The sequence below is a fragment of the Castor canadensis genome, chromosome 7, assembly GCF_047511655.1.
Source record: "Castor canadensis chromosome 7, mCasCan1.hap1v2, whole genome shotgun sequence".
NCBI lineage: Eukaryota > Metazoa > Chordata > Mammalia > Rodentia > Castoridae > Castor > Castor canadensis.
Genome location: NC_133392.1, coordinates 120,029,744 through 120,050,207, shown reverse-complemented (window position 1 = coordinate 120,050,207; position 20,464 = coordinate 120,029,744). Strand labels below are relative to the sequence as shown.

General features: G+C 38.6%; 1 protein-coding gene across 2 annotated transcripts in view; it reads left to right on the top strand.

Moving 5' to 3' along the window:
* The window catches only part of Tceanc2 (transcription elongation factor A N-terminal and central domain containing 2), a 50,542-nt gene that overhangs the window by 6,584 nt on the left and 23,494 nt on the right, over window positions 1-20,464 (top strand). The window contains exons 2-3 of one of the 2 annotated variants that reach the window (XM_074080049.1): window positions 9,874-10,080; window positions 17,092-17,233. In XM_074080049.1, the coding sequence (XP_073936150.1) occupies window positions 10,039-10,080; window positions 17,092-17,233 (184 nt within the window). In that variant the 5' untranslated portion in view covers window positions 9,874-10,038. The remainder of the gene's footprint in view (window positions 1-9,873; window positions 10,081-17,091; window positions 17,234-20,464) is intronic. The other variant, XM_074080048.1, reaches the window with a different exon arrangement.

Below are 20,464 nucleotides of genomic sequence, written 5' to 3'. Positions count from 1 at the left end.
ATGTACTCATCTACTGAGATTTATTCTTTCCCATATTCTCATGGTTGTGGTTATCTTCATTTTTGGTTTGTAGGAATCCTTTAAGTATTTTCTGCAGAGCTGGTTTAGTGGTTACGAATTGTTTCAATTTTTGTTTATCATGGAAGGTTTTTATTTACCCTTCAGTTATGAAGGGTAGCTTTGATGGATATAGTGATTTAGATTGGCAGTTGTTTTCTTTCAGGACTTGAAATAAATCATCCCATGCCCTCCTTGCTTTTAAAGTTTCTGTTGAGAAATCTATTATTCTGTTGACTTTGCAACCCTATAGGTGACATGACACTTCTCTTTTGAAGCTTTCAATATTCTTTCTTTGTTCAATATGCCTAATGTTTTAACTGAAATATGACATGGGAAGGTTCTTTTCTGGCCTTATCTGTTTGGAGTCCTAAAATCCTCCTATACCTCAATGACCATCTCTTTCTAAAGATTTGGGGAGTTTTCTGCTATTTATTGAATATGTTTTCTATGCCTTTAGCTTGTATCTCTTTTTCTTCTTTTATGACAATAATTTGTAGGCTTGGTCTTTTTTTTTTTTCTTTTATTATTCATATGTGCATACAAGGCTTGGGTCATTTCTCCCCCCTGCCCCCACCCCCTCCCTTACCACCCACTCCGCCCCCTCCCTCTCCCCCCCCTCAATACCCAGCAGAAACTATTTTGCCCTTATTTCTAATTTTGCTGTAGAGAGAGTATAAGCAATAATAGGAAGGAACAAGGGTTTTTGCTGGTTGAGATAAGGATAGCTATACAGGGCATTGACTCACATTGATTTCCTGTGCGTGGGTGTTACCTTCTAGTTTAATTCTTTTTGATCTAACCTTTTCTCTAGTTCCTGGTCCCCTTTTCCTATTGGCCTCAGTTGCTTTTAAGGTATCTGCTTTAGTTTCTCTGAGTTAAGGGCAACAAATGCTAGCTAATTTTTTAGGTGTCTTACCTATCCTCACCTCTCCCTTGTGTGCTCTCGCTTTTATCCTGTGCTCAAAGTCCAATCCCCTTGTTGTGTTTGCCCTTGATCTAATGTCCACATATGAGGGAGAACATACAATTTTTGGTCTTTTGGGCCAGGCTAACCTCACTCAGAATGATGTTCTCCAATTCCATCCATTTACCAGCGAATGATAACATTTCGTTCTTCTTCATGGCTGCATAGAATTCCATTGTGTATAGATACCACATTTTCTTAATCCATTCGTCAGTGGTGGGGCATCTTGGCTGTTTCCATAACTTGGCTATTGTGAATCGTGCCGCAATAAACATGGGTGGGCAGGTGCCTCTGGAGTAACCTGTGTCACAGTCTTTTGGGTATATCCCCAAGAATGGTATTGCTAGAGCAAATGGTAGATCGATGTCTAGCTTTTTAAGTAGCCTCCAAATTTTTTTCAGAGTGGTTGAACTAGTTTACATTCCCACCAACAGTGTAAGAGGGTTCCTTTTTCCCTGCATCCTCGCCAACACCTGTTGTTGGTGGTGTTGCTGATGATGGCTATTCTAACAGAGGTGAGGTGGAATCTTAGCGTGGTTTTAATTTGCATTTCCTTTATTGCTAGAGATGGTGAGCATTTTTTCATGTGTTTTTTGGCCATTTGAATTTCTTCTTTTGAGAAAGTTCTGTTTAGTTCACTTGCCCATTTCTTTATTGGTTCATTAGTTTTGGGAGAATTTAGTTTTTTAAGTTCCCTATATATTCTGGTTATCAGTCCTTTGTCTGATGTATAGCTGGCAAATATTTTCTCCCACTCTGTGGGTGTTCTCTTCAGTTTAGAGACCATTTCTTTTGATGAACGGAAGCTTTTTAGTTTTATGGGGTCCCATTTATCTATGCTATCTCTTAGTTGCTGTGCTGCTGGGGTTTTGTTGAGAAAGTTTTTACCTATACCTACTAATTCCAGAGTATTTCCTACAATTTCCTGTATCAACTTTAGAGTTTGTGGTCTGATATTAAGATCCTTGATCCATTTTGAGTTAATCTTGGTATAGGGTGATATACATGGATCTAGTTTCAGTTTTTTGCAGACTGCTGACCAGTTTTCCCAGCAGTTTTTGTTGAAGAGGCTGCTATTTCTCCATCGTATATTTTTAGCTCCTTTGTCAAAGACAAGTTGGTTATAGTTTTGTGGCTTCATATCTGGGTCCTCTATTCTGTTCCACTGGTCTTTATGTCTGTTTTTGTGCCAGTACCATGCTGTTTTTATTGCTACTGCTTTGTAATATAGTTTGAAGTCAGGTATTGTGATACCTCCTGCATTGTTCTTTTGACTGAGTATTGCCTTGGCTATTCGTGGCTTCCTGTGTTTCCATATAAATTTCACAGTAGATTTTTCAATCTCTTTAATGAATGTCATTGGAATTTTGATGGGAATTGCATTAAACATGTAGATTACTTTAGGGAGTATGGACATTTTTACTATGTTGATTCTACCAATCCATGAGCATGGGAGATCTCTCCACTTTCTATAGTCTTCCTCAATCTCTTTCTTCAGAAGTGTATAGTTTTCCTTGTAGAGGTCTTTCACATCTTTTGTTAGATTTACACCTAGGTATTTGATTTTTTTGAGGCTATTGTAAATGGAATTATTTTCATGTATTCTTTTTCAGTTTGCTCATTATTAGTGCATAGAAATGCTAATGATTTTTCTATGTTGATTTTATATCCTGCTACCTTGCTATAGCTATTGATGATGTCTAGAAGCTTCTGAGTAGAGTTTTTTGGGTCTTTAAGGTATAGGATCATGTCGTCTGCAAATAGGGATATTTTGACAGTTTCTTTACCTATTTGTATTCCTTTTATTCCTTCTTCTTGCCTAATTGCTCTGGCTAGGAATTCCAGTACTATGTTGAATAGGAGTGGAGATAGTGGGCATCGTTGTCTGGTTCCTGATTTTAGAGGGAATGGTTTCAGTTTTTCTCCATTAAGTATAATGCTGGCTGTAGGTTTGTCATATATAGCTTTTATAATGTTGAGGTACTTTCCTTCTATTCCTAGTTTTCTTAGAGCTTTTATCATGAAATGGTGTTGGATCTTATCAAAGGCTTTTTCTGCATCTATTGAGATGATCAAGTGGTTTTTGTCTTTGCTTCTGTTAATGTGGTTTATTACATTTATTGATTTTCGTATGTTGAACCACCCCTGCATCCCTGGGATGAAGCCTACTTGGTCGTGGTGAATAATCTTTTTGATGTATTGTTGAATTTGGTTTGCCATTATTTTGTTGAGGATTTTTATGTCAGTGTTCATTAAGGAGATTGACCTATAGTTCTCCTTTTTGGAGGTGTCTTTGCCTGGTTTTGGGATAAGTGTAATACTGGCTTCATAAAATGTGTTCGGCGGTTTTCTTTCCCTTTCTATTTCGTGGAACAGTTTAAGGAGGGTTGGTATCAGTTCTTCTTTAAAGGTCTGATAGAATTCAGCAGAGAATCCATCAGGTCCTGGACTTTTCTTTTTGGGGAGACTCTTGATTGCTGCTTCAATTTCATTTTGTGTTATAGATCTATTCAGGTGATTAATTTCCTCTTGGTTCAGTTTTGGATGGTCATATGTATCTAGAAATCTGTCCATTTCTTTAAGATTTTCAAATTTATTTGAATATAGGTTCTCAAAGTAGTCTCTGATGATTTCCTGGACTTCCATGGTGTTTGTTGTTATCTCCCCTTTTGCATTCCTGATTCTACTAATTTGGGTTTTTTCTCTCCTCATTTTAGTCAGGTTTGCCAGTGGTCTATCGATCTTGTTTATTTTTTCAAAGAACCAACTTTTTGTTTCATTAATTCTTTGTACGGTTTTTTTGGTTTCTATTTCGTTGATTTCAGCTCTTATTTTTATTATTTCTCTCCTTCTATTTGTTTTGGGATTTGCTTGTTCTTGTTTTTCTAGGAGTTTGAGATGTATCATTAGGTCATTGATTTGGGATCTTTCAGTCTTTTTAATGTATGCACTCATGGCTATAAACTTTCCTCTCAGGACTGCCTTAGCTGTGTCCCATAGGTTCCGGTAGGTTGTGTTTTCATTTTCATTGACTTCCAGGAACTTTTTAATTTCCTCTTTTATTTCATCGATGATCCATTCTTCATTAAGTAATGTGTTATTTAGTTTCCAGCTGTTTGCATATTTTTTGTCTTTACTTTTGTTGTTGAGTTCTACTTTTACTGCATTGTCATCAGATAGTATGCATGGTATAATTTCTATTTTCTTATATTTGCTGAGACTTGCTTTGTGCCCTAGGATATGATCTATTTTGGAGAAGGTTCCATGGGCTGCTGAGAAGAATGTATATTGTGTAGAAGTTGAATGAAATGTTCTGTAGACGTCAACTAGGTCCATTTGATTTGTTGCATATTTTAGATCTTGGATTTCTGTATTGATTTTTTGTTTGAATGACCTATCTATTGATGATAATGGGGTGTTAAAGTCTCCCACAACCACTGTGTTGGCGTTTATATTTACTTTTAGGTCTTTCAGGGTATGTTTGATGAAATTGGGTGCGTTGACATTGGGTGCATACAGGTTGATAATTATTATTTCCTTTTGGTCTATTTCCCCTTTTATTAGTATGGAATGTCCTTCTTTATCTCGTTTGATCAATGTAGGTTTGAAGTCTACTTTGTCAGAGATGAGTATAGGCTTGGTCTTTTTAATGGTATCCCAGAGGTCTTGCATGTTCTGCTTTTTAGGTTTTTTTTTTTCTTCTTTATCTTCATCTGTGTGTTCTAACACCTCTACCTTGTCTTCAGGCCCTGATATTCTGTCTTAAATTTGTTCCAGTCTGCTGGAGAAGCTTTCAACTGAGTATTTTATTTCACTTACTGAAGTTTTCATTTCCAGAATTTCAATTTGGTTTCTTTTCAGAATGTCTATATCTTTATCGAATTCCCCTTTCTTGTCTTGCATTGTCTTCTTTATTTCATTTGGCTTTCTTTGTGTTTTCTTGAAATTCATTCAGGTGTTTATTTGTATCCTCTTTAATTTCATTGACCATTCTTACAATTATTTTTTTTTAATTCATCCACTTCACTGTCATTAGGGTTTGTTACTGTGGAGTTGAGTTTTGGAGGAGTCATGGTGCCCTGTTTTAATTGTATTTCTTGTGTTTCTGTGTTGGGTCAGTTTGATTTCTATTAGCAAGAGAAGCAAGGAGTATATACAAAGAATCAATGGGGACTGGCAGATTGGCTCAAGTGGCAGAGCACCTGCCTAGCAAATGGGATGTCTGGAATCAGTCCCCAATACTGTCCTACATACATACATACATACATACATAAAACAGACAAACCAACCAACCATAGATATGTTAAAAAAGAAATCAATGAATGTATGTAGCTATTAAATGCTTAAGTAGTGGTTATTTCACTAAAAACAAAACAACTTGCAGTTAGTCTGTTTGTCATCTTGAACCTTTCCTGTCTGATATTTTCTTTTCAGCTTCCTTTATTGGTTTTACCTCCTCCCCTAGATTCCTGATATTTGTGCATCCCAGAGCTCTGTCACGTTTTATGTATTTGGCTGGGGTAACTTTTTCCCTTTCAAGGCTTTCTATACGCATGAGAGCCACACCTTCACCTCTAGTCTAGATCTCTGAAGGTGAGAGGGGATCTGGGGCTAGAAACAATGTGTGAAGGACTGTGACAACAACACAATGTTCTTAACTTAGATACTCATTTGGACTCCTTTTATGTGTGCCCCCACAGGCTCACCACACCCTTATTAGAACGCAGTGAAGGAGCTATAAACAGAAGCTCTGGGTTCACAGTCCTTTATGCAACTGGGTGATCTTAAGCAAATCATTCCTTCCTCTGGATCACTAAATTCCTCATCTACAAAATGTAGAAGTTGAACTATATCAGTGCTTCTTCAAGGGGCATTTGTTTCTTGAAGTTGTCATTTGGGGGCAAGGTAATATCTTTATTTGAAGTTATGTGCACATTACAGGATGTTTAGCATCCCTGACTCCAGGCACTAAATGCAGATAGCACCTCCTTCATGTGTTTCCAAACACCTTTGGTTGAGATCTGGTGAACTCTGAAGGATCTTTAAAGTCTCTCCTATCTTTTCAGTTCTGTGGTTTTCATGGAACAGTTTCAGTTGACACTGATTTCTTAGAATATTCCTGGATAATCACTGTATACAACAGTGATTCTCAATGAGGGAGTCCTGATTTCATACTCTCTGGAGGAAAATGGGTAGTAGTAGTAATTGAACTACACATACACTCGCCTACAAAAACCTACATTGTAAATGCCCCTTCTCTCCTTTGTTCATGCTTGTGCCCCAGTTGAGAGTCCCTATGTGTAATGATGAAAATAAATGGGTGAAGATAAATGGAATCAGAATAAACAGTAGGCATATGGAATAAAATTCCTCTTAAATGCATTAGCTTTTCTTCCCAATCTGTTACTTACTCTCCTATATTTATTTTTATATCCATCTACAAAATAAGTGGGGCTAAGAAACCTTGGAGCCATCTTTAACTCTTTCTCTCTTATGTTCAGTTTTCAGTTCTGCTTCTTGTCCATACTCATGTCTCTCACTTTAAATTCAAAATCTTGTTATTTCCTCATCTAGAACAGTGCTATGGTCTGCTGACTTGTCTCCCTGCCCTTGTTATCCCTTATCTACCTCCCTTCCATGCTTATATCAGAGAAATAAGTCTAAATCAGAAAAGAAAATCTATTCCAATCACCTCCCTACCTACCCTTTCAGTAATTTTTATTACCTATTGATAAAGACCACATTTTATTACATGTACCCAAAGTTTTTCACTACCTTGTACCTGTCTGCCTCATCCCCTACTAATATTATTATTATTTATCTCCCCCCAAATGTCAGCTACTCACAAGTCATCAAAAATTATGTGTTTGGTTTTCTTTGTTTTTTGTTTTTTTTTCTGGCTGGGTTATGTGTGGGGGCAGAGCTGGATATCGACCCCAAGGCCTCTTGCATGCTAGGTAAGTGCTCTACCACTGTGCAACATCCCCAACCTCCATGATATGCTCTCTCATGCCTCTGTGCCTTTGCATATAGGATTGTCAGGAATGCCTTTACTCTATTGTCTTGGAATTAGTTTAGTATAGTGATTAAGAACACAGACCCTGACCAGGTATTGGTGGCTCACGAATCCTAGTTACTCAGGAGGCAGAGATTAGAAGGATTGTGTTTCAAAGTTAGCTTAGGCAAATAGTTCATGAAATCCTGTCTTGAAAATACCCAACACAAAACAGGGCTGGCAGAGTGGCTCAAGTGGTAGAGTACCTACCTAGCAAGTGTGAGGCCCCAGTTCCGCAAAAAAGAAAGAAAGAGAAAAAAAAAAAAAAAAAGAACACAGACTCTGGAGCTAAACTGCTTGTGCTAAAATCCGGTTCTGCCTTTATGACTTTGGGCAAGTTATTTAACCTCTTTGTGTCTTCATCTATAAAATGGAAATTAATGATGCCTATTTTATGAGGTATAAGATTTCAGTAAGTCAGTATTTGCAAAGTGCTTTGCCACATGCTGAGTGCTATGCAAGTGTTTCTATTATTGTTATTATCATTACTTTCTAAAATCCTATTTGAACCCAGGACCTAGTTCGAGAGTCTTCTCTACCCTTTCCTAACTACTCTTCTCTACCCCCAGACACAGAGTCAGTCTAATCAGAAAAGGATGACTCTTCTCTGAGCCATCTCTATGAATTAAACATGTCCCTATCATTGTTCCTATTTATGCTGTATTAAAATTGTTTCTTTACATGACTGCACACTGGTATACTGAGCAAGTCTGTCTTACCAGGCATGGTGGCTCATGTCTGTAATCCTAGCTACTTGGGAGGCAGAGATCAAGATAGAGGATCATAGTTCAGAGCCAACCTGGGTAAAAAGATCGTGAGATCCCATTTTAACCAATTGAACTGGGTGTGGTAGCATGTGCCTGTTATCTCAGCTATTTGGAACGCATAAATAGGAGGATCACACCAGGTTGGCCAGGGCATAAATGTGATATCCTAGTCCAAAAATACCTAAAGCGAAAGGTTTTGGAGACGTGTCTCAAGTGATAGAGTGCCTGCCTAGCAAGTGCAAGGCCCTGAGTTCAAAACTCAGTACCACTTAAAAATAAATAAATGAGTAAATAAAAAGCAAGATGGTGTCTTAGTGATTTTTTTTTTTTTTTTTGTCACCAGCACCTGGCCCAGGACTTGGCTTACAGTAGGCTACAATATACTTTTCTAAATAACCAAATGAACTAAATCTCTAAAAAATTTTGTCATAGACCTTTTCTGTTCTGTCTCTGCACACTTTATCTTATCCTTTGTGGCTTTCTGTTTATGTGAAAGCATTCTAGCCACACCCCATTTTTGATACTTTATATAGCTGGTCTCTTTTATGTCTTGTATGGTTCTTTTTTGTGTGTGTGTGGTATTGGGGCTTGAACTCAGGGCCTATACCTCAAGCCACTCCACCAACCTTTTTTTGTGAAGGTTTTTTCCGAGATAGGGTCTCGAGAACTGTTTGCCAAGGCTGTCTTTGAACCACGATCCTCCTGATCTCTGCCTCCTGTGTAGCTAGGATTATAGGCGTGAGCCAACATTGCCCAGCTTGTAGGGCTTTCTTTTGACCCGATGCTGGTCCCTTTTCCCGGAAAGTCTCTCTCTCTCTCTCTCTCTCTCTCTCTCTCTCTCTCTCTCTCTTTTTACGGGATGCATTCCTACTACTCACTTGTCAACCCATTCATGAACCACTTTACCTGTGAACATAAGTTCCATGATGATATAGACCCTTGAATATTTCATTTAACTCTGTGTTCTTGCACAGTGCCTGGCACATAGTAAGGGATCATTTAATATTTGTTAAATAAATGAATGTTGAAGTATTTTCTGGGTCCTTTGTGAGAGCTAATTCTTCCCTCTTCAGTACCCTTTTAACATGTAGTTCATATTTGTCCCAGCATTTACCTTGCTATAGTATAATTATCTGATTATCTGTAGTTATCCTAGACCCACCATAAACTCCTGAGGCCTCGGATGCAATTTCTTATGGTCTAATTCTGCTGTAAGACCTAATGCAGTGCCTGCTACATTGTAGCTAAAATCTATTGAATAAATAATAATCATCTTTATTTTGCTTATAAAGATTTTGATATTAAACTGTTCTACAAATATTATTGTGAAGCACCTTTATGCTCAGCACTACAGTACTACTATGGGGAATAAGAGAAATTTAAGATGAAAATATTGGCCCCCTTATAAGGAGATCAAAATATAAGAAATTAATAATGATATAAAATCATGTAATTCATTGTAAAAGGTCATGTAGACAATAAGGGTTCTGAAAGAAGAGTGCTCAATGTGTGTTTTCGTGGTCAGAGAAGAGCGTGTGGCAGGCACCTCAGGGTGTGGTAGAGGGCAGCAGTAGCACGTAAGCACGCAGGGAGTGGTCCTTGCCGTTCTGTTACCTTTATATACTTACGTGCTTACTTTCAAGTGTATACAATAGCAAATTGAAAACAAGTTGTGTTAAACACACACATTTTAAGTAGTTTTCTAGGTCCATTCTCTCCCAAGTCACATATTTCCATGTACCAGCATCATGTTTGGGGTTTTTTTGGGATGAGGGGTGATAGTTGTTTGTTTTGAGACAAGGTCTCACTGTGTTTCCCAGGCTGGCTCTGAACTCATGGTCCTCCTATCTCAGGCCTGCACCACCATACCTGCTTAGCATAATGGTTTAATGCTAAGAATCTGCTGAAGATTGAAGCTTTATTTTCCTCATTAATATCAGGAATAACACCTTACAATACCTAACCTGCAGAGTTGTTATGAATGCCAAGTAAATAAAAGCTGAATCTTGTGCCCTTCTTTTCTTTAGTTATTTTTCTGGGAGGATCTTCAGTTTTTGCCTAGGACTTGCCTCAGACCTGTCTCCTACTTACGGCCATCTGTGTGGCTGGGACACAGTCACACAATCACCATGCCTGGCTTATTGATTGGAATGATGATGTCACTAATGTTTTGTGTGGGCTGACCTCTAACCATGATCTTCCCGATCTCTGCCTCACAAGTAGCTGGGCTTAAGGTATGAGCTGCCACACCTGGCTTAGTTTCTTTTTCTTATGTACAAAATGAAGAGGCTTGTGTAGTAAAGCTGGAGGTAAAAATGATGATGATGATGATGAAGATGATGATAATGATTGCTACTAACATTTATTGAGCCCATTCCATGGGCCTGACATTATGCCCATATGCATATATTAATTCTTTTTTTGTTTGTTTGGTGTTTTTTGTTTGTATATATGTATTTATTTATTTGCCGGTCCTGGAGTTTGAACTCGGGGCCTCACACTTGTTAGGCAAGTGCTCTACCACTTAAACACTACAGCAGCCCTGTTTTTTAATTTTTGAATCAGGGACTTGCTATGTAGCTCAGGCTGGCCTTGAACTTGCAGTCTTCCTGCCTCAGGTTCCCAAGTGCTGGGATTGTAGTTGTGCACCACCAACTATATTAACTCTTTTGGCAGTACTGGGGTTTGAACTCAGGATCTTGTGCTTCGTAGGTAGGTACTCTGCCACTTGGGCCACTTCTTACATTTGTTATTTTTGGGATAGGGTCTCATTTTGTGCCCCTGTTAGTATGGACTGTGATCATCCTATTTGTGCTTCTCCCATGTAGCTTAGATGACATGAGCACACCAGCACACCAACTATTGTTTGAGTTGGGGTCTTGAAAACTTTTTGCCCAGGCTGGCCTCCAGCTGAGATTCACCCTTGTCTCTACATTCTGGGTAGCTAGGATTATAGGCATGAATCACCACACCTAGCTGCAGGATGTATTAAGTCTTTAAGCCTTAATAATAGCTCTATGGAATGTATGCTTTGTGATTTACACTTTCTACATGAACAATGTAAGGCACAGATCAAGTAACTTGCCCGAGGTCATGAAGCTATAAGTAGCAAAGCTGGGACTTGAATTTGACAGTCTGGATCCATAATCTCATAATCTGCCCCCATAGGGTGAATAAAAACCCAGAGATTTCTGAATGCCAAGCTGAGAAGATACAAAAAATCTTGGGATATTAGGAACATTTTACTTGTGTTATCAGATATTACAAGCAATTTTGCTATAGCCTTATCACATTCAATAAAAATGATACTCAGTAGAGCTCATGTAGTGTACATTTAAATGGTAAAGGTTAATTTGGTTAATCTCTTCGGATTTCTTTAAGGAGAGGTAATTTCTCTTTTTCAGAGGATTCTCTCTATTTCTCTCTCTCTCTCTCTCTCTCTCTCTCTCTCTGTATTTTACAGACAAAGTCTCACTTTGTAGCTCCATCTGACCTCAAACTCTTGATCATCCTGGCGTACTGGGATTACAGGCAGAATGATTTCTTTCGTTGGTTACAATAGTAGATTTTTTTTTAAATAAAAGATCCTAGAATATATTAATTCTAAAAGGTTCAGCATCTCCGAATGCTCTATGAACCTCTTTTTTCCTTTGTAGGATTAACTACCCAATATGTTGTCTCTTGTCCTTACTTGTGAGTGAATCACATTCCCTGATGGTTCTCATCAAACCTGATGTTGCAGCCATCCCTAACCATAAGACCAGATGAAAAGCACATCTTTCTGGTGATAACTGTTCCACTACTCGTTTTAGCTTCCTCATTGACGATCTGTGTCCATTTATATCCTAAAGAACTCAGATAAAAATTCAAAATACTTGTTTTCAGGCCCATATTTAGGCAGCTATAAGGAAACATTTCTTTGAGGTATGTATAATTCTTTTCCTCCAAAACAGACTTTTCCCCCTGTTTCTGCCCTAAAATTTCAGATCTGAAAACTGAATTGTATAATAGTTTAGTTTCATTACACCTACTGAGCACTAAGCACAGAGAGATAAATAATAAATAAATAATAATAAATAAATAAATAATAAATAGTCTCTGCTCTTAAGTTCTTCATAGTATGGTGGGAAAGATTAGTCTTGTTGATTAGTATATGCAGAAAGCATCAATATAGTAATAGGAGCCTATACAGGTTGCACTGGGACCCAAAGGGGAATATTGTCAAATATGGTAGGAGAGAAGTAAGAAAGACTTCATATAGAAGAGGTGATAACTTGAAGAGGGTCTTTTTTTTTGTGTGTGTGGTTCTGGGGTTTGAACTCAGGGCTTTACACTTGCAGAGCAGGTACTCACAAAGCAGGTGATGTACCGCTTCAGACACACTGCCACACCTTCAGTCCATTTTTCTCTGATTATTTTGGAGGTGGGGGGTCTCTCAAACTATTTCCCCGGGGTGGCCTTGAACCTCAATCCTCCTGATCTTAGCGTCCCAAATAACTAGGATTATAGGCATGAGCCACGGGCACCTGACATTTAAAGAGTCTTAAAAATAAATAGCTGTGTATTAGTCAAAGAAAAAGCATCCTCGGCAAAGGGCATGGAATACTGTGGTTGATTTAGGCAGCTACTAGTCATACGTGGAGCAAGTGATGAGACTGAAAAGGATTACCAGAGCCATGTCATGGAAGGCCTTTTATACCATGCTAAAGAGTTTGGACTTCTGTAGTTCCATATGGACTCCTTAACCCAATTCCAATCGTGTAGAAATGCTATATAAAAAGTCTCCAATATAGAACTGAGCTTGAAAGCAAAAAAGGGAAATCCTAACATGCCAAGAAGAAAGAAGAAATTGAAACCCAGAGCTGTAAGTGAGAGTTGAAGCTGAATTGTTCCAGGGAATATTGAAACAAGATGTAATGCAGACAGGAGATAAGGTCTCGGGCACATGATGAGAGCTGGAACTGATCCCCCACAAGAAACTGGGAGCCAAAACAGGGATACCATATTTGTGAAAAATGAGCTAGAAAAATTCCATCCACCAGTCAAAGAAAACAATGTGAAGATGGCAATCTTCTTAGGGTCTTACATGGAAAAAGTGTTGACTCTTACATTAGAGCCACACAGTTATTACCATGAATGGAAATAAATGTATTTAAATGTATGTAATTTATATATTTATTAAATATGTTCATCTATGATGTATGCATACATATATATAGTTTAAATTTACACTATCCAAAAATCTGAAAAAATTCACATAAAATCCAAAGTCCAAAGACAGAGATTTCCCTGTCTTTTTTTTTTTTTTTTTTGGTGGGACTGGGGTTTGAACTGAGGGCTTCCTACTTGCAAAGTAAGTGCTCACAGAGTAGTAGATACTCTACTGCTTGAGCCATGCCTTCAGTTCATTTTGCTCTGGTTATTTTGGAGATGGGGTCTCAAAAACCATTTGCCTGGCCTGGACTTGCAATGTGATCCTCCTAATCTCAATCTCACCAGTAGCTAGGAGGTGCCTGGGTGAGATTTCCCTGACTTAAGACACTCCACATTTTAGGGCACTCAGAACTCTCATGGAAAATAATCCCCTTTAAAGATGAACTCATAGTGAAATGTTAGAAATGCTATAAGACAGTAAGTTATAGCTGTCTGGAGAGACAATGAGTAGATAAATGTAAGTAATAGCGTCACTATCCCAAAAAGTAGAGGTAGCAAAACAATTTGAAAGAGACCTTAAATATGCTTGGAATGGTCACAGAGATTAAAAAAAGAAATAGAAAGCATAAGAATGGGATAGTATAAAAAGAATAGGCAGGTTTGGGGGAAAGAAACAACTTGTCCAGTGAAATAAATATATCTGTTGGAGCAGAAACACTCTTTTAAAGTAGACAAGCTATGGCTAAAGAGAGAAATAGTGAATTGGAAGCTAGATCTGAGAAAATTAAAATATATCATAAAGAAATAGAGATGTAATTATGAAAGAAAAGGTGTTTTTGAAGTAGAGGGTTCATGAGACAAGTGGTACAGATTTAGTCGAGCATGCATCTTAAAAATTGTAAGGGTCGTGGCTGGACACAGCAGGTCACTACTGTAATCCCAACTACTTGGGAAGTGGATATCAGGAGGATCTCAGTTTGAGGCCAGCCTGCGTAAAAAGTTAATAAGACCCCATTTTGACCAGTAAGCTGGGCATTGTGTCACTCCAATTGAGCAGGAGGCATAACTAGGAGGATCTCAGTTCAGGCTGGCCCAGGCAAAAACTTAAGATTCTATTAAAAAAAAAAAAAAACCCGAAAGTGCAAAAAGGACTAACGGAGTGGCTCAAGTGGTGGAGTACCCGTCTAGCAAGTGTGAGGTCCTAAGCTCAAACCCCAGTACTGCCAAAAAAAATTGTTAAGTGTAAACACTTATGAAAGAAATCTAATGTCTGATTTCTAAATTATAAAGCATAATAATTGGAAAAAGGTGGAAGTAGACTGATGGGAGGCAATACACAAAAAACTGTTATAGGTGGAACTTCGTTGAAGCAATGTTTCTGGAGAGAAAAGTATAGGGGAAAGAAACCCTCATCTGTTAGGGAATTAGATTTCAAGGTCATAAGCTACTTGATATGTAAAACTACTATCTAATACTATTAAAATAGATTAAATGGGATATGGCATGTATCAGTATGGCTAAATCAAGAAAATACATTGAGAAAAAGTTATGCTTTCTTCCAATAAAAAATATTTCTTTATTTGGCTTTATTGTCCATATTATTTAACACTGATAATATTATTTTGTAATGTCATAGACCATAGGAAAGGACTTTGTCTCAATTTTGATTGAGATCCCTTAAGGCTGAGAGCAAAGCACTAGATAGGAAATTATATTCTCAAATGAGAGTCTAAGCCAGTGACTCATGCCTGTAATCCTAGCTACTTTGGAGGCAGAGATCAGGAGGATCATAGTTCAAAGCCAGCTGGAGCAAATAGTTCCTGAGACCCTATCATGAAAATACCCAACACAAAACAGGGCTGGTGGAGTAAATCAAGTGATAGAGTGCTGCCTAGCCAGCGGGAAGTCCTGAGTTCAAACTCCATACTACAAAAAAAAAAAAAAATAGGGGAGAGAGAGAGAAAGGGAAAGAAAGAGAGATTCAAAATTTAAAGGCAATACATGAAAACTAGTTTTGGAGTATTGAACCCACCACCCACCATTACAGAGGGTTGAAGTTGAAGGAAGTGAGGAAAGAATTCCTTCAGGTGAAGTGAGTGCTGTGGTGGTAGTTTCACGTGGAGAACTTGACTTCAGTTCCTGGAGTTGGTGAACACAGACCAGACCTGTGCTTGAGAAAGTCCAAAGACAGAAAGTGGCTGGCTGATGCTATCAGGAGAAGTGGCTACATTGGGAAGGCTGTTACCCTTTGATTTTTTTTTTTTTAAGAACAAAGATAGAAACTATGAGAGAAAATGCTAGCTGGCCTGGGGTTGAATTAAAGTAGCTGGGTTCATAGAATACTTGGAAGGACTTTAGAACCCCTACAGAGAGAGTGCGTGTGAAGTAGATTGCCAAAAACTGGGGAATAGGGGAGGGCTTTTAAGTGGCTGGTTGGAAACATTGCCCACATCACGGGTATTGCAGGTGAGTTCTTAGCAGTGAGGGCTCTCCAAGGTACTACAAAAACCACTCTGCAAGAAAAAAAAATCAGCTTTAAATATCTGCCAGTTCGGAGAACACCAAAACCTGATTAGTGTAGCATCACAACAGATAGTAAAGCTTTTCCCTTTCTCAGCTTTGAACATGGAGGACTAAGAAACCGAAGCAAACAAGTAGGTTGCGGGACGGGTGGGGGGGGGGCGGGGGGAGTTGGAGAGCCAGGACTGGAAAATAGGGAAGTCAAACACCCTCCTCTCATTGTGGACTTCTCAGCTGAACTTTCACATTGTGAACATATCAGCATCCAAATGAAGAAACATTTCCAGGATTCCAGAAGCCTCGTATGTCCCTTTCTACTCACTAATTGTCACCCCGCCTCAGGCAATAATGATCCCCAAGGAAAATTTTTTATTTTGTAATTATAAATGCAATTTTGATATTTGCCTGCCACTTTACTTTTTATTTTATTTATCTTATATTATTTTGGTAGTACTGGGGTTTGAACTCAGGGTCTCACGCTTGCTAGGTAGGTGCTCTACTGCTTGAGCCACTCCTCCAGCCTACACTTTATTTTTTTAATTTAAACATTCTTAGTTGAGCTAGAGAGTGGTTCATGCCTGTAATCCTAGCTACTCAGGATACAGAGAACAGGAGGATCGAGGTTTGAAGTCAGCCTGGGCAAATAGTTTTTGAGATCCTATCTCGTAAGTACCCATCACAAATCAGGGCTGGCAGAGTGGCTCAAATGGTAGAGTGCCTGCCTAGCAAGCGTAAGACCCTGAGTTCAAACCCTAGTACTGCCAAAAAAAATTTTTTAAATGAAAGTTCTTAGTTGAAGTAATTTCATAACTATAGAAAAGTTGCATCATAGTACAAAGAACTTTCCCATATTTTTCGCCTGTATTCCTTAGTTACTAATATTTTTATGCTTAATATTTTATACTTAATATTTTTATACTTCCAACTTTAAGATAGCAGTTTCTGGGAAGAAAGAAGGGGAATGATTTTGGTGAAGGGTGCAAAGGGATTTAAATTTTATAATGTTTTATTATTTTATGGGGAATGGCAGACTATTAATCTTTTCCATTGTAAGTAGTGACCACTCTTTGTACCTTTTTCTATGTGTTTGAAGTTTTAAAACATTCTTTCAAAAAGAAAGAGTTTGAGTTTTCTTCTCTGGGAAGGGGGGAGCTGTTGAAGTGTGCTTTTTATTGTTGAAATAAACATGTCTTTATGACTTCTCTGCTTTCTGTCTTTGCCTATGAGTTAAGACACTTTTACGTGAACTGTAAGGTTGATTCACCTTAGCATCATTTTGCTTTTCTTCTCTTCCTTATTACCTCCTGCTGCTAAGTGCCCAGTGGTGTCTGGCATGATAAGATTAAAACTTGCACTTTTCCTAATAGATGCAACTCTCTTCCTGATTTGCAGTAAGCAGGGACCTGCTTTTAAGCAATTACCCATCATTTGGGGCCATCAGACATACTGTGCTTTGGTTCAGGTCATAATCAATAATTCATATGTCAATAGAGTCCCATTAGTTCAGGTGAAGGCAGATGTCTTTCTAATGAAAATGTTCCATTTTCCAAATGACTCTCCTTTTTTCTCAGAGAGTTGTGGTTGTAGAAGACATAAAAAGATGGAAAACTATGTTGGAGCTTCCTGATCAAACCAAAGAGAATCTAGTTGAAGCCTTACAAGAATTAAAGAAGAAAATACCCTCCAGGGAAGTGTTAAGATCGACAAGGATAGGTATGCTCCTAATTTTATGAAAAGTACTTCTATTTTGTCTCCTTCTTTCTTTCTCCTTTCCCTTAAATATTATCTGCCGTATGAGTGCTTTTCAAACAATTTCTGGGAACAGACCATTGTTTAAAAAATTCTCCTTTGACTATAAGCCAATACTTAAAAATTACCAGAAAAATGAAATTAAAATATACAATACTCAAGCTCCAGTTGTTTAATTAGATTCAAAGATGTAGAGTTACTCTGTCAAATAACAGTTTTTAAATATCTGAATTCAGTTTCTGTACCTACCTTGTGAATTGGCAACTGTCAATGATCTGTAGATCACATTTTGAGTGTGTTTGATTCTGGATGTGCAAAAATGAGTAAGACATGATTTGTAACCTCAGGGAACTTAGGGTTTGGTAGATGAGACAGCAGTATAGACAAGTAGGAGCTGTGAAATATTATAGATTATACATAAAACATATAGATAATGTTCTAGGTACCATTCTGTACACTGTCAAAAGGACAGAGCCGTCATTTAAATCTGGGGAATTCAAAACGGCTTTGTAGAAGAGGTGACATTTCAGTTAAATCTTGAAAGAAACTTAGATTTCTGTGTTGAGCTGAAATAATTTGCAAAGCCTGGTTTATAAAGCAAAGTGAAAACAACATTTGCTGCTACGTCATTTATTATAGCTTTGGAGAGATTTCAAAGGTAAGTGAGGGATGTTGAATTGCCATTTTAGTACAGTACACAACTGTGGATAATATGCAAGGGAGGGCCAGCATGTGTTCCTCAAGCTGCTCCCAGTTCCCCAGGGACTCCAGGGCAGTCATTCACAGCTGCTACTCTTGCCCTCACTAGTGCAGCCATTGCCTTGTCTGCCTCCCCTTGACCTCTTGTTCCTGAGAAGCAGGAGGGAGCAGCTTCACACTGGTACTAACAGCTGGGAAGTGCTGTGCAAAATCCCCAGGGGGCCCCCCAAGAGTTTTAGAGTTGCACCCCTGTAATATAAACCAGAGTCTGAGAAAATTAGATGCTTAAAGAACATAAAACCCTATCATGATAGGCGAGGAGATTCTCCCATCTGCTAATGGATTTTCTGTCTTTATAGGTTGTGGTCACTAGAGGGCAATAAGACCATTCATATGTACAGATGAGGTATTTCCACCAGTAGAGGGTACTGGAGATTAATATTTTATGATATGTGTGTGTGTACATATGTGTATGTTTATGTTCATATTTAGGCACATACCACAAATACCATACATAGTCAGATCTTAATTATCAACATAATAAACTAGAATTGTACTATAAATGCAGGACAGGTGTTAATTTTTTAAATCATTTTTGTTTGGCCTTGGGTATAACTGTGTTTTCAAGAATGGGTGTGTCTGATGTTCAGGTCAAGGATCATAATGAAATTACAATGGGGCTTGATTTGGAAGGAGCTGGAAACCATCCAACTTTTGAACCTCGGCCCTATTCAAACCTTCCCTGAATTTGAGATTGTATGGAATATAGGGTTTTCTTGGTTCTTTTACAGTTACATATAATGTGGAGATTTTGTTTGGATCTTTGCCTGAGAATGTTTATATCTCCAACCTTTAGCCTTCCTGCCTGTCCCTATCCTGTGGACTGTAAGTGACAAATATTTACCAAGTACCTTCTTTGTGCTGGGAACTGTGCTGAAATAATAATGAAGACAGGTTTTGTCTCTATCTTTTTGAAGTCTGGAGTCTAGTGGAAAGAGACAATTTCGTAGGACTTTGTCATAAAGTTTAGTAAGTGCTCTGATGATGAGGAGAAATTAGTGAAGTGTGTGTATGTTGGGAGAAAGGAAGAGAGTGTTGAAAAATGTGTCAGGCAGGGGGTTCCTCATGTAAGCTTCACAGAGGGTGGAGGTGGGAGAGAACATGTGCATTCCAGAACTCAAAGTTGTTTGAAATGAAATATGCTAGAGAGAGTGTGGCAAGAAGTGAGGCTGAAAAAGCAGTCTGGACCCAATAGAGAAGGCTTTTTGTAAGCCATTTGAAACTGGTTTTGACAATGTATTAGTTATCCATCATTGTGTGAAAAGTTCCCTAAAAATTAGCTGCTTAAGACAATATTTTTAATTTCACACAGTTTTTCTGAGGGTCAGCAGTCAATCCAGGAGCAGCGTATCTGGGCATTTCTGGCTCAGGGTGTCTTTGAAGAGGTTGAAGTCAAGCTGGTGGCAAGTCCTAGCCTTGACTAGGACTTGACGGTTTGATTCCCAAATGATGTGCTCACAGGACTGCTTATGGGAAGCCTCAGTTCCTCCTCATGTAGCTCCCTGCTTAGCGTGCTCCTGACATGGCAGCTGACCTTCCCCAGAACCCGTGATCCAGGAGAGTACAAGAAAGCGAGAGAGCAACCAATATGGAAGCCTTGTTTCTTTTCTTTTTTTTTTTCTCTGTCTTTTTTTGGCGGGGGGGGGGGAGGCAGTATTGGGGTTTGAACTCAGGGCCCTGTGCTTGCTAGGCAGGTGCTCTGTCCCTTGAGCCATACCTCCAGCCCTTTTTTGCTTTAGTTATTTTTAGGTAGTGCTTCACATTTTTGTCCAGGGTCAGCCTCGGACCACAATCCTCCTACTTACAGCCTCCCATGTAGTTGGGACCGCAGGCATGCACCACCAGGCCTGGCTTATTGATGAGGGTCTCACTAACTTTTTGCCCTGGCTTGCCTCAAACCAAGGTCCTGCCAAATCTTTGCCTCCTGAGTAGCTAGGTGGCCAGGCATGAGCCTCCATAACCAACCTCAGTTTCTTTTACAGCCTAATCTCAGAGGTGATAACACTATTATTTCCATCGCATTCTTTTGGTGTCTATACCAGAACACCCTTGGTACAGTTTGAGAGGCAACTATACAAGGTGTGGATACCAGGAGAGGAGACTCACTGGGGGCTGTCTTGTAGACTAACTAGCACAACATGTATTTCATTTGTTTATCCTAGATATATCATACTTCCCTAGACCTGCAGGTTGATGTTCATTTGTTGAAAAGTTATAGCCAGTGTCTCTTCAAAACTGCCTGTCTTTTATTCTCTCTGTTCATTCCTTCTGAGATGCTGCAGTTAGGAGTATGTGAAGCCTTCTCTTTTCCATTTGTTAACTTGTCTGTCATATTTTTATCCATCCCTCTCGGCATGCTAGGTGATTTATTCAGATATATATATCTTCAAAGCCACTAATTCTCCCTTCAGCTGACTCTATTTAACACATTCATTG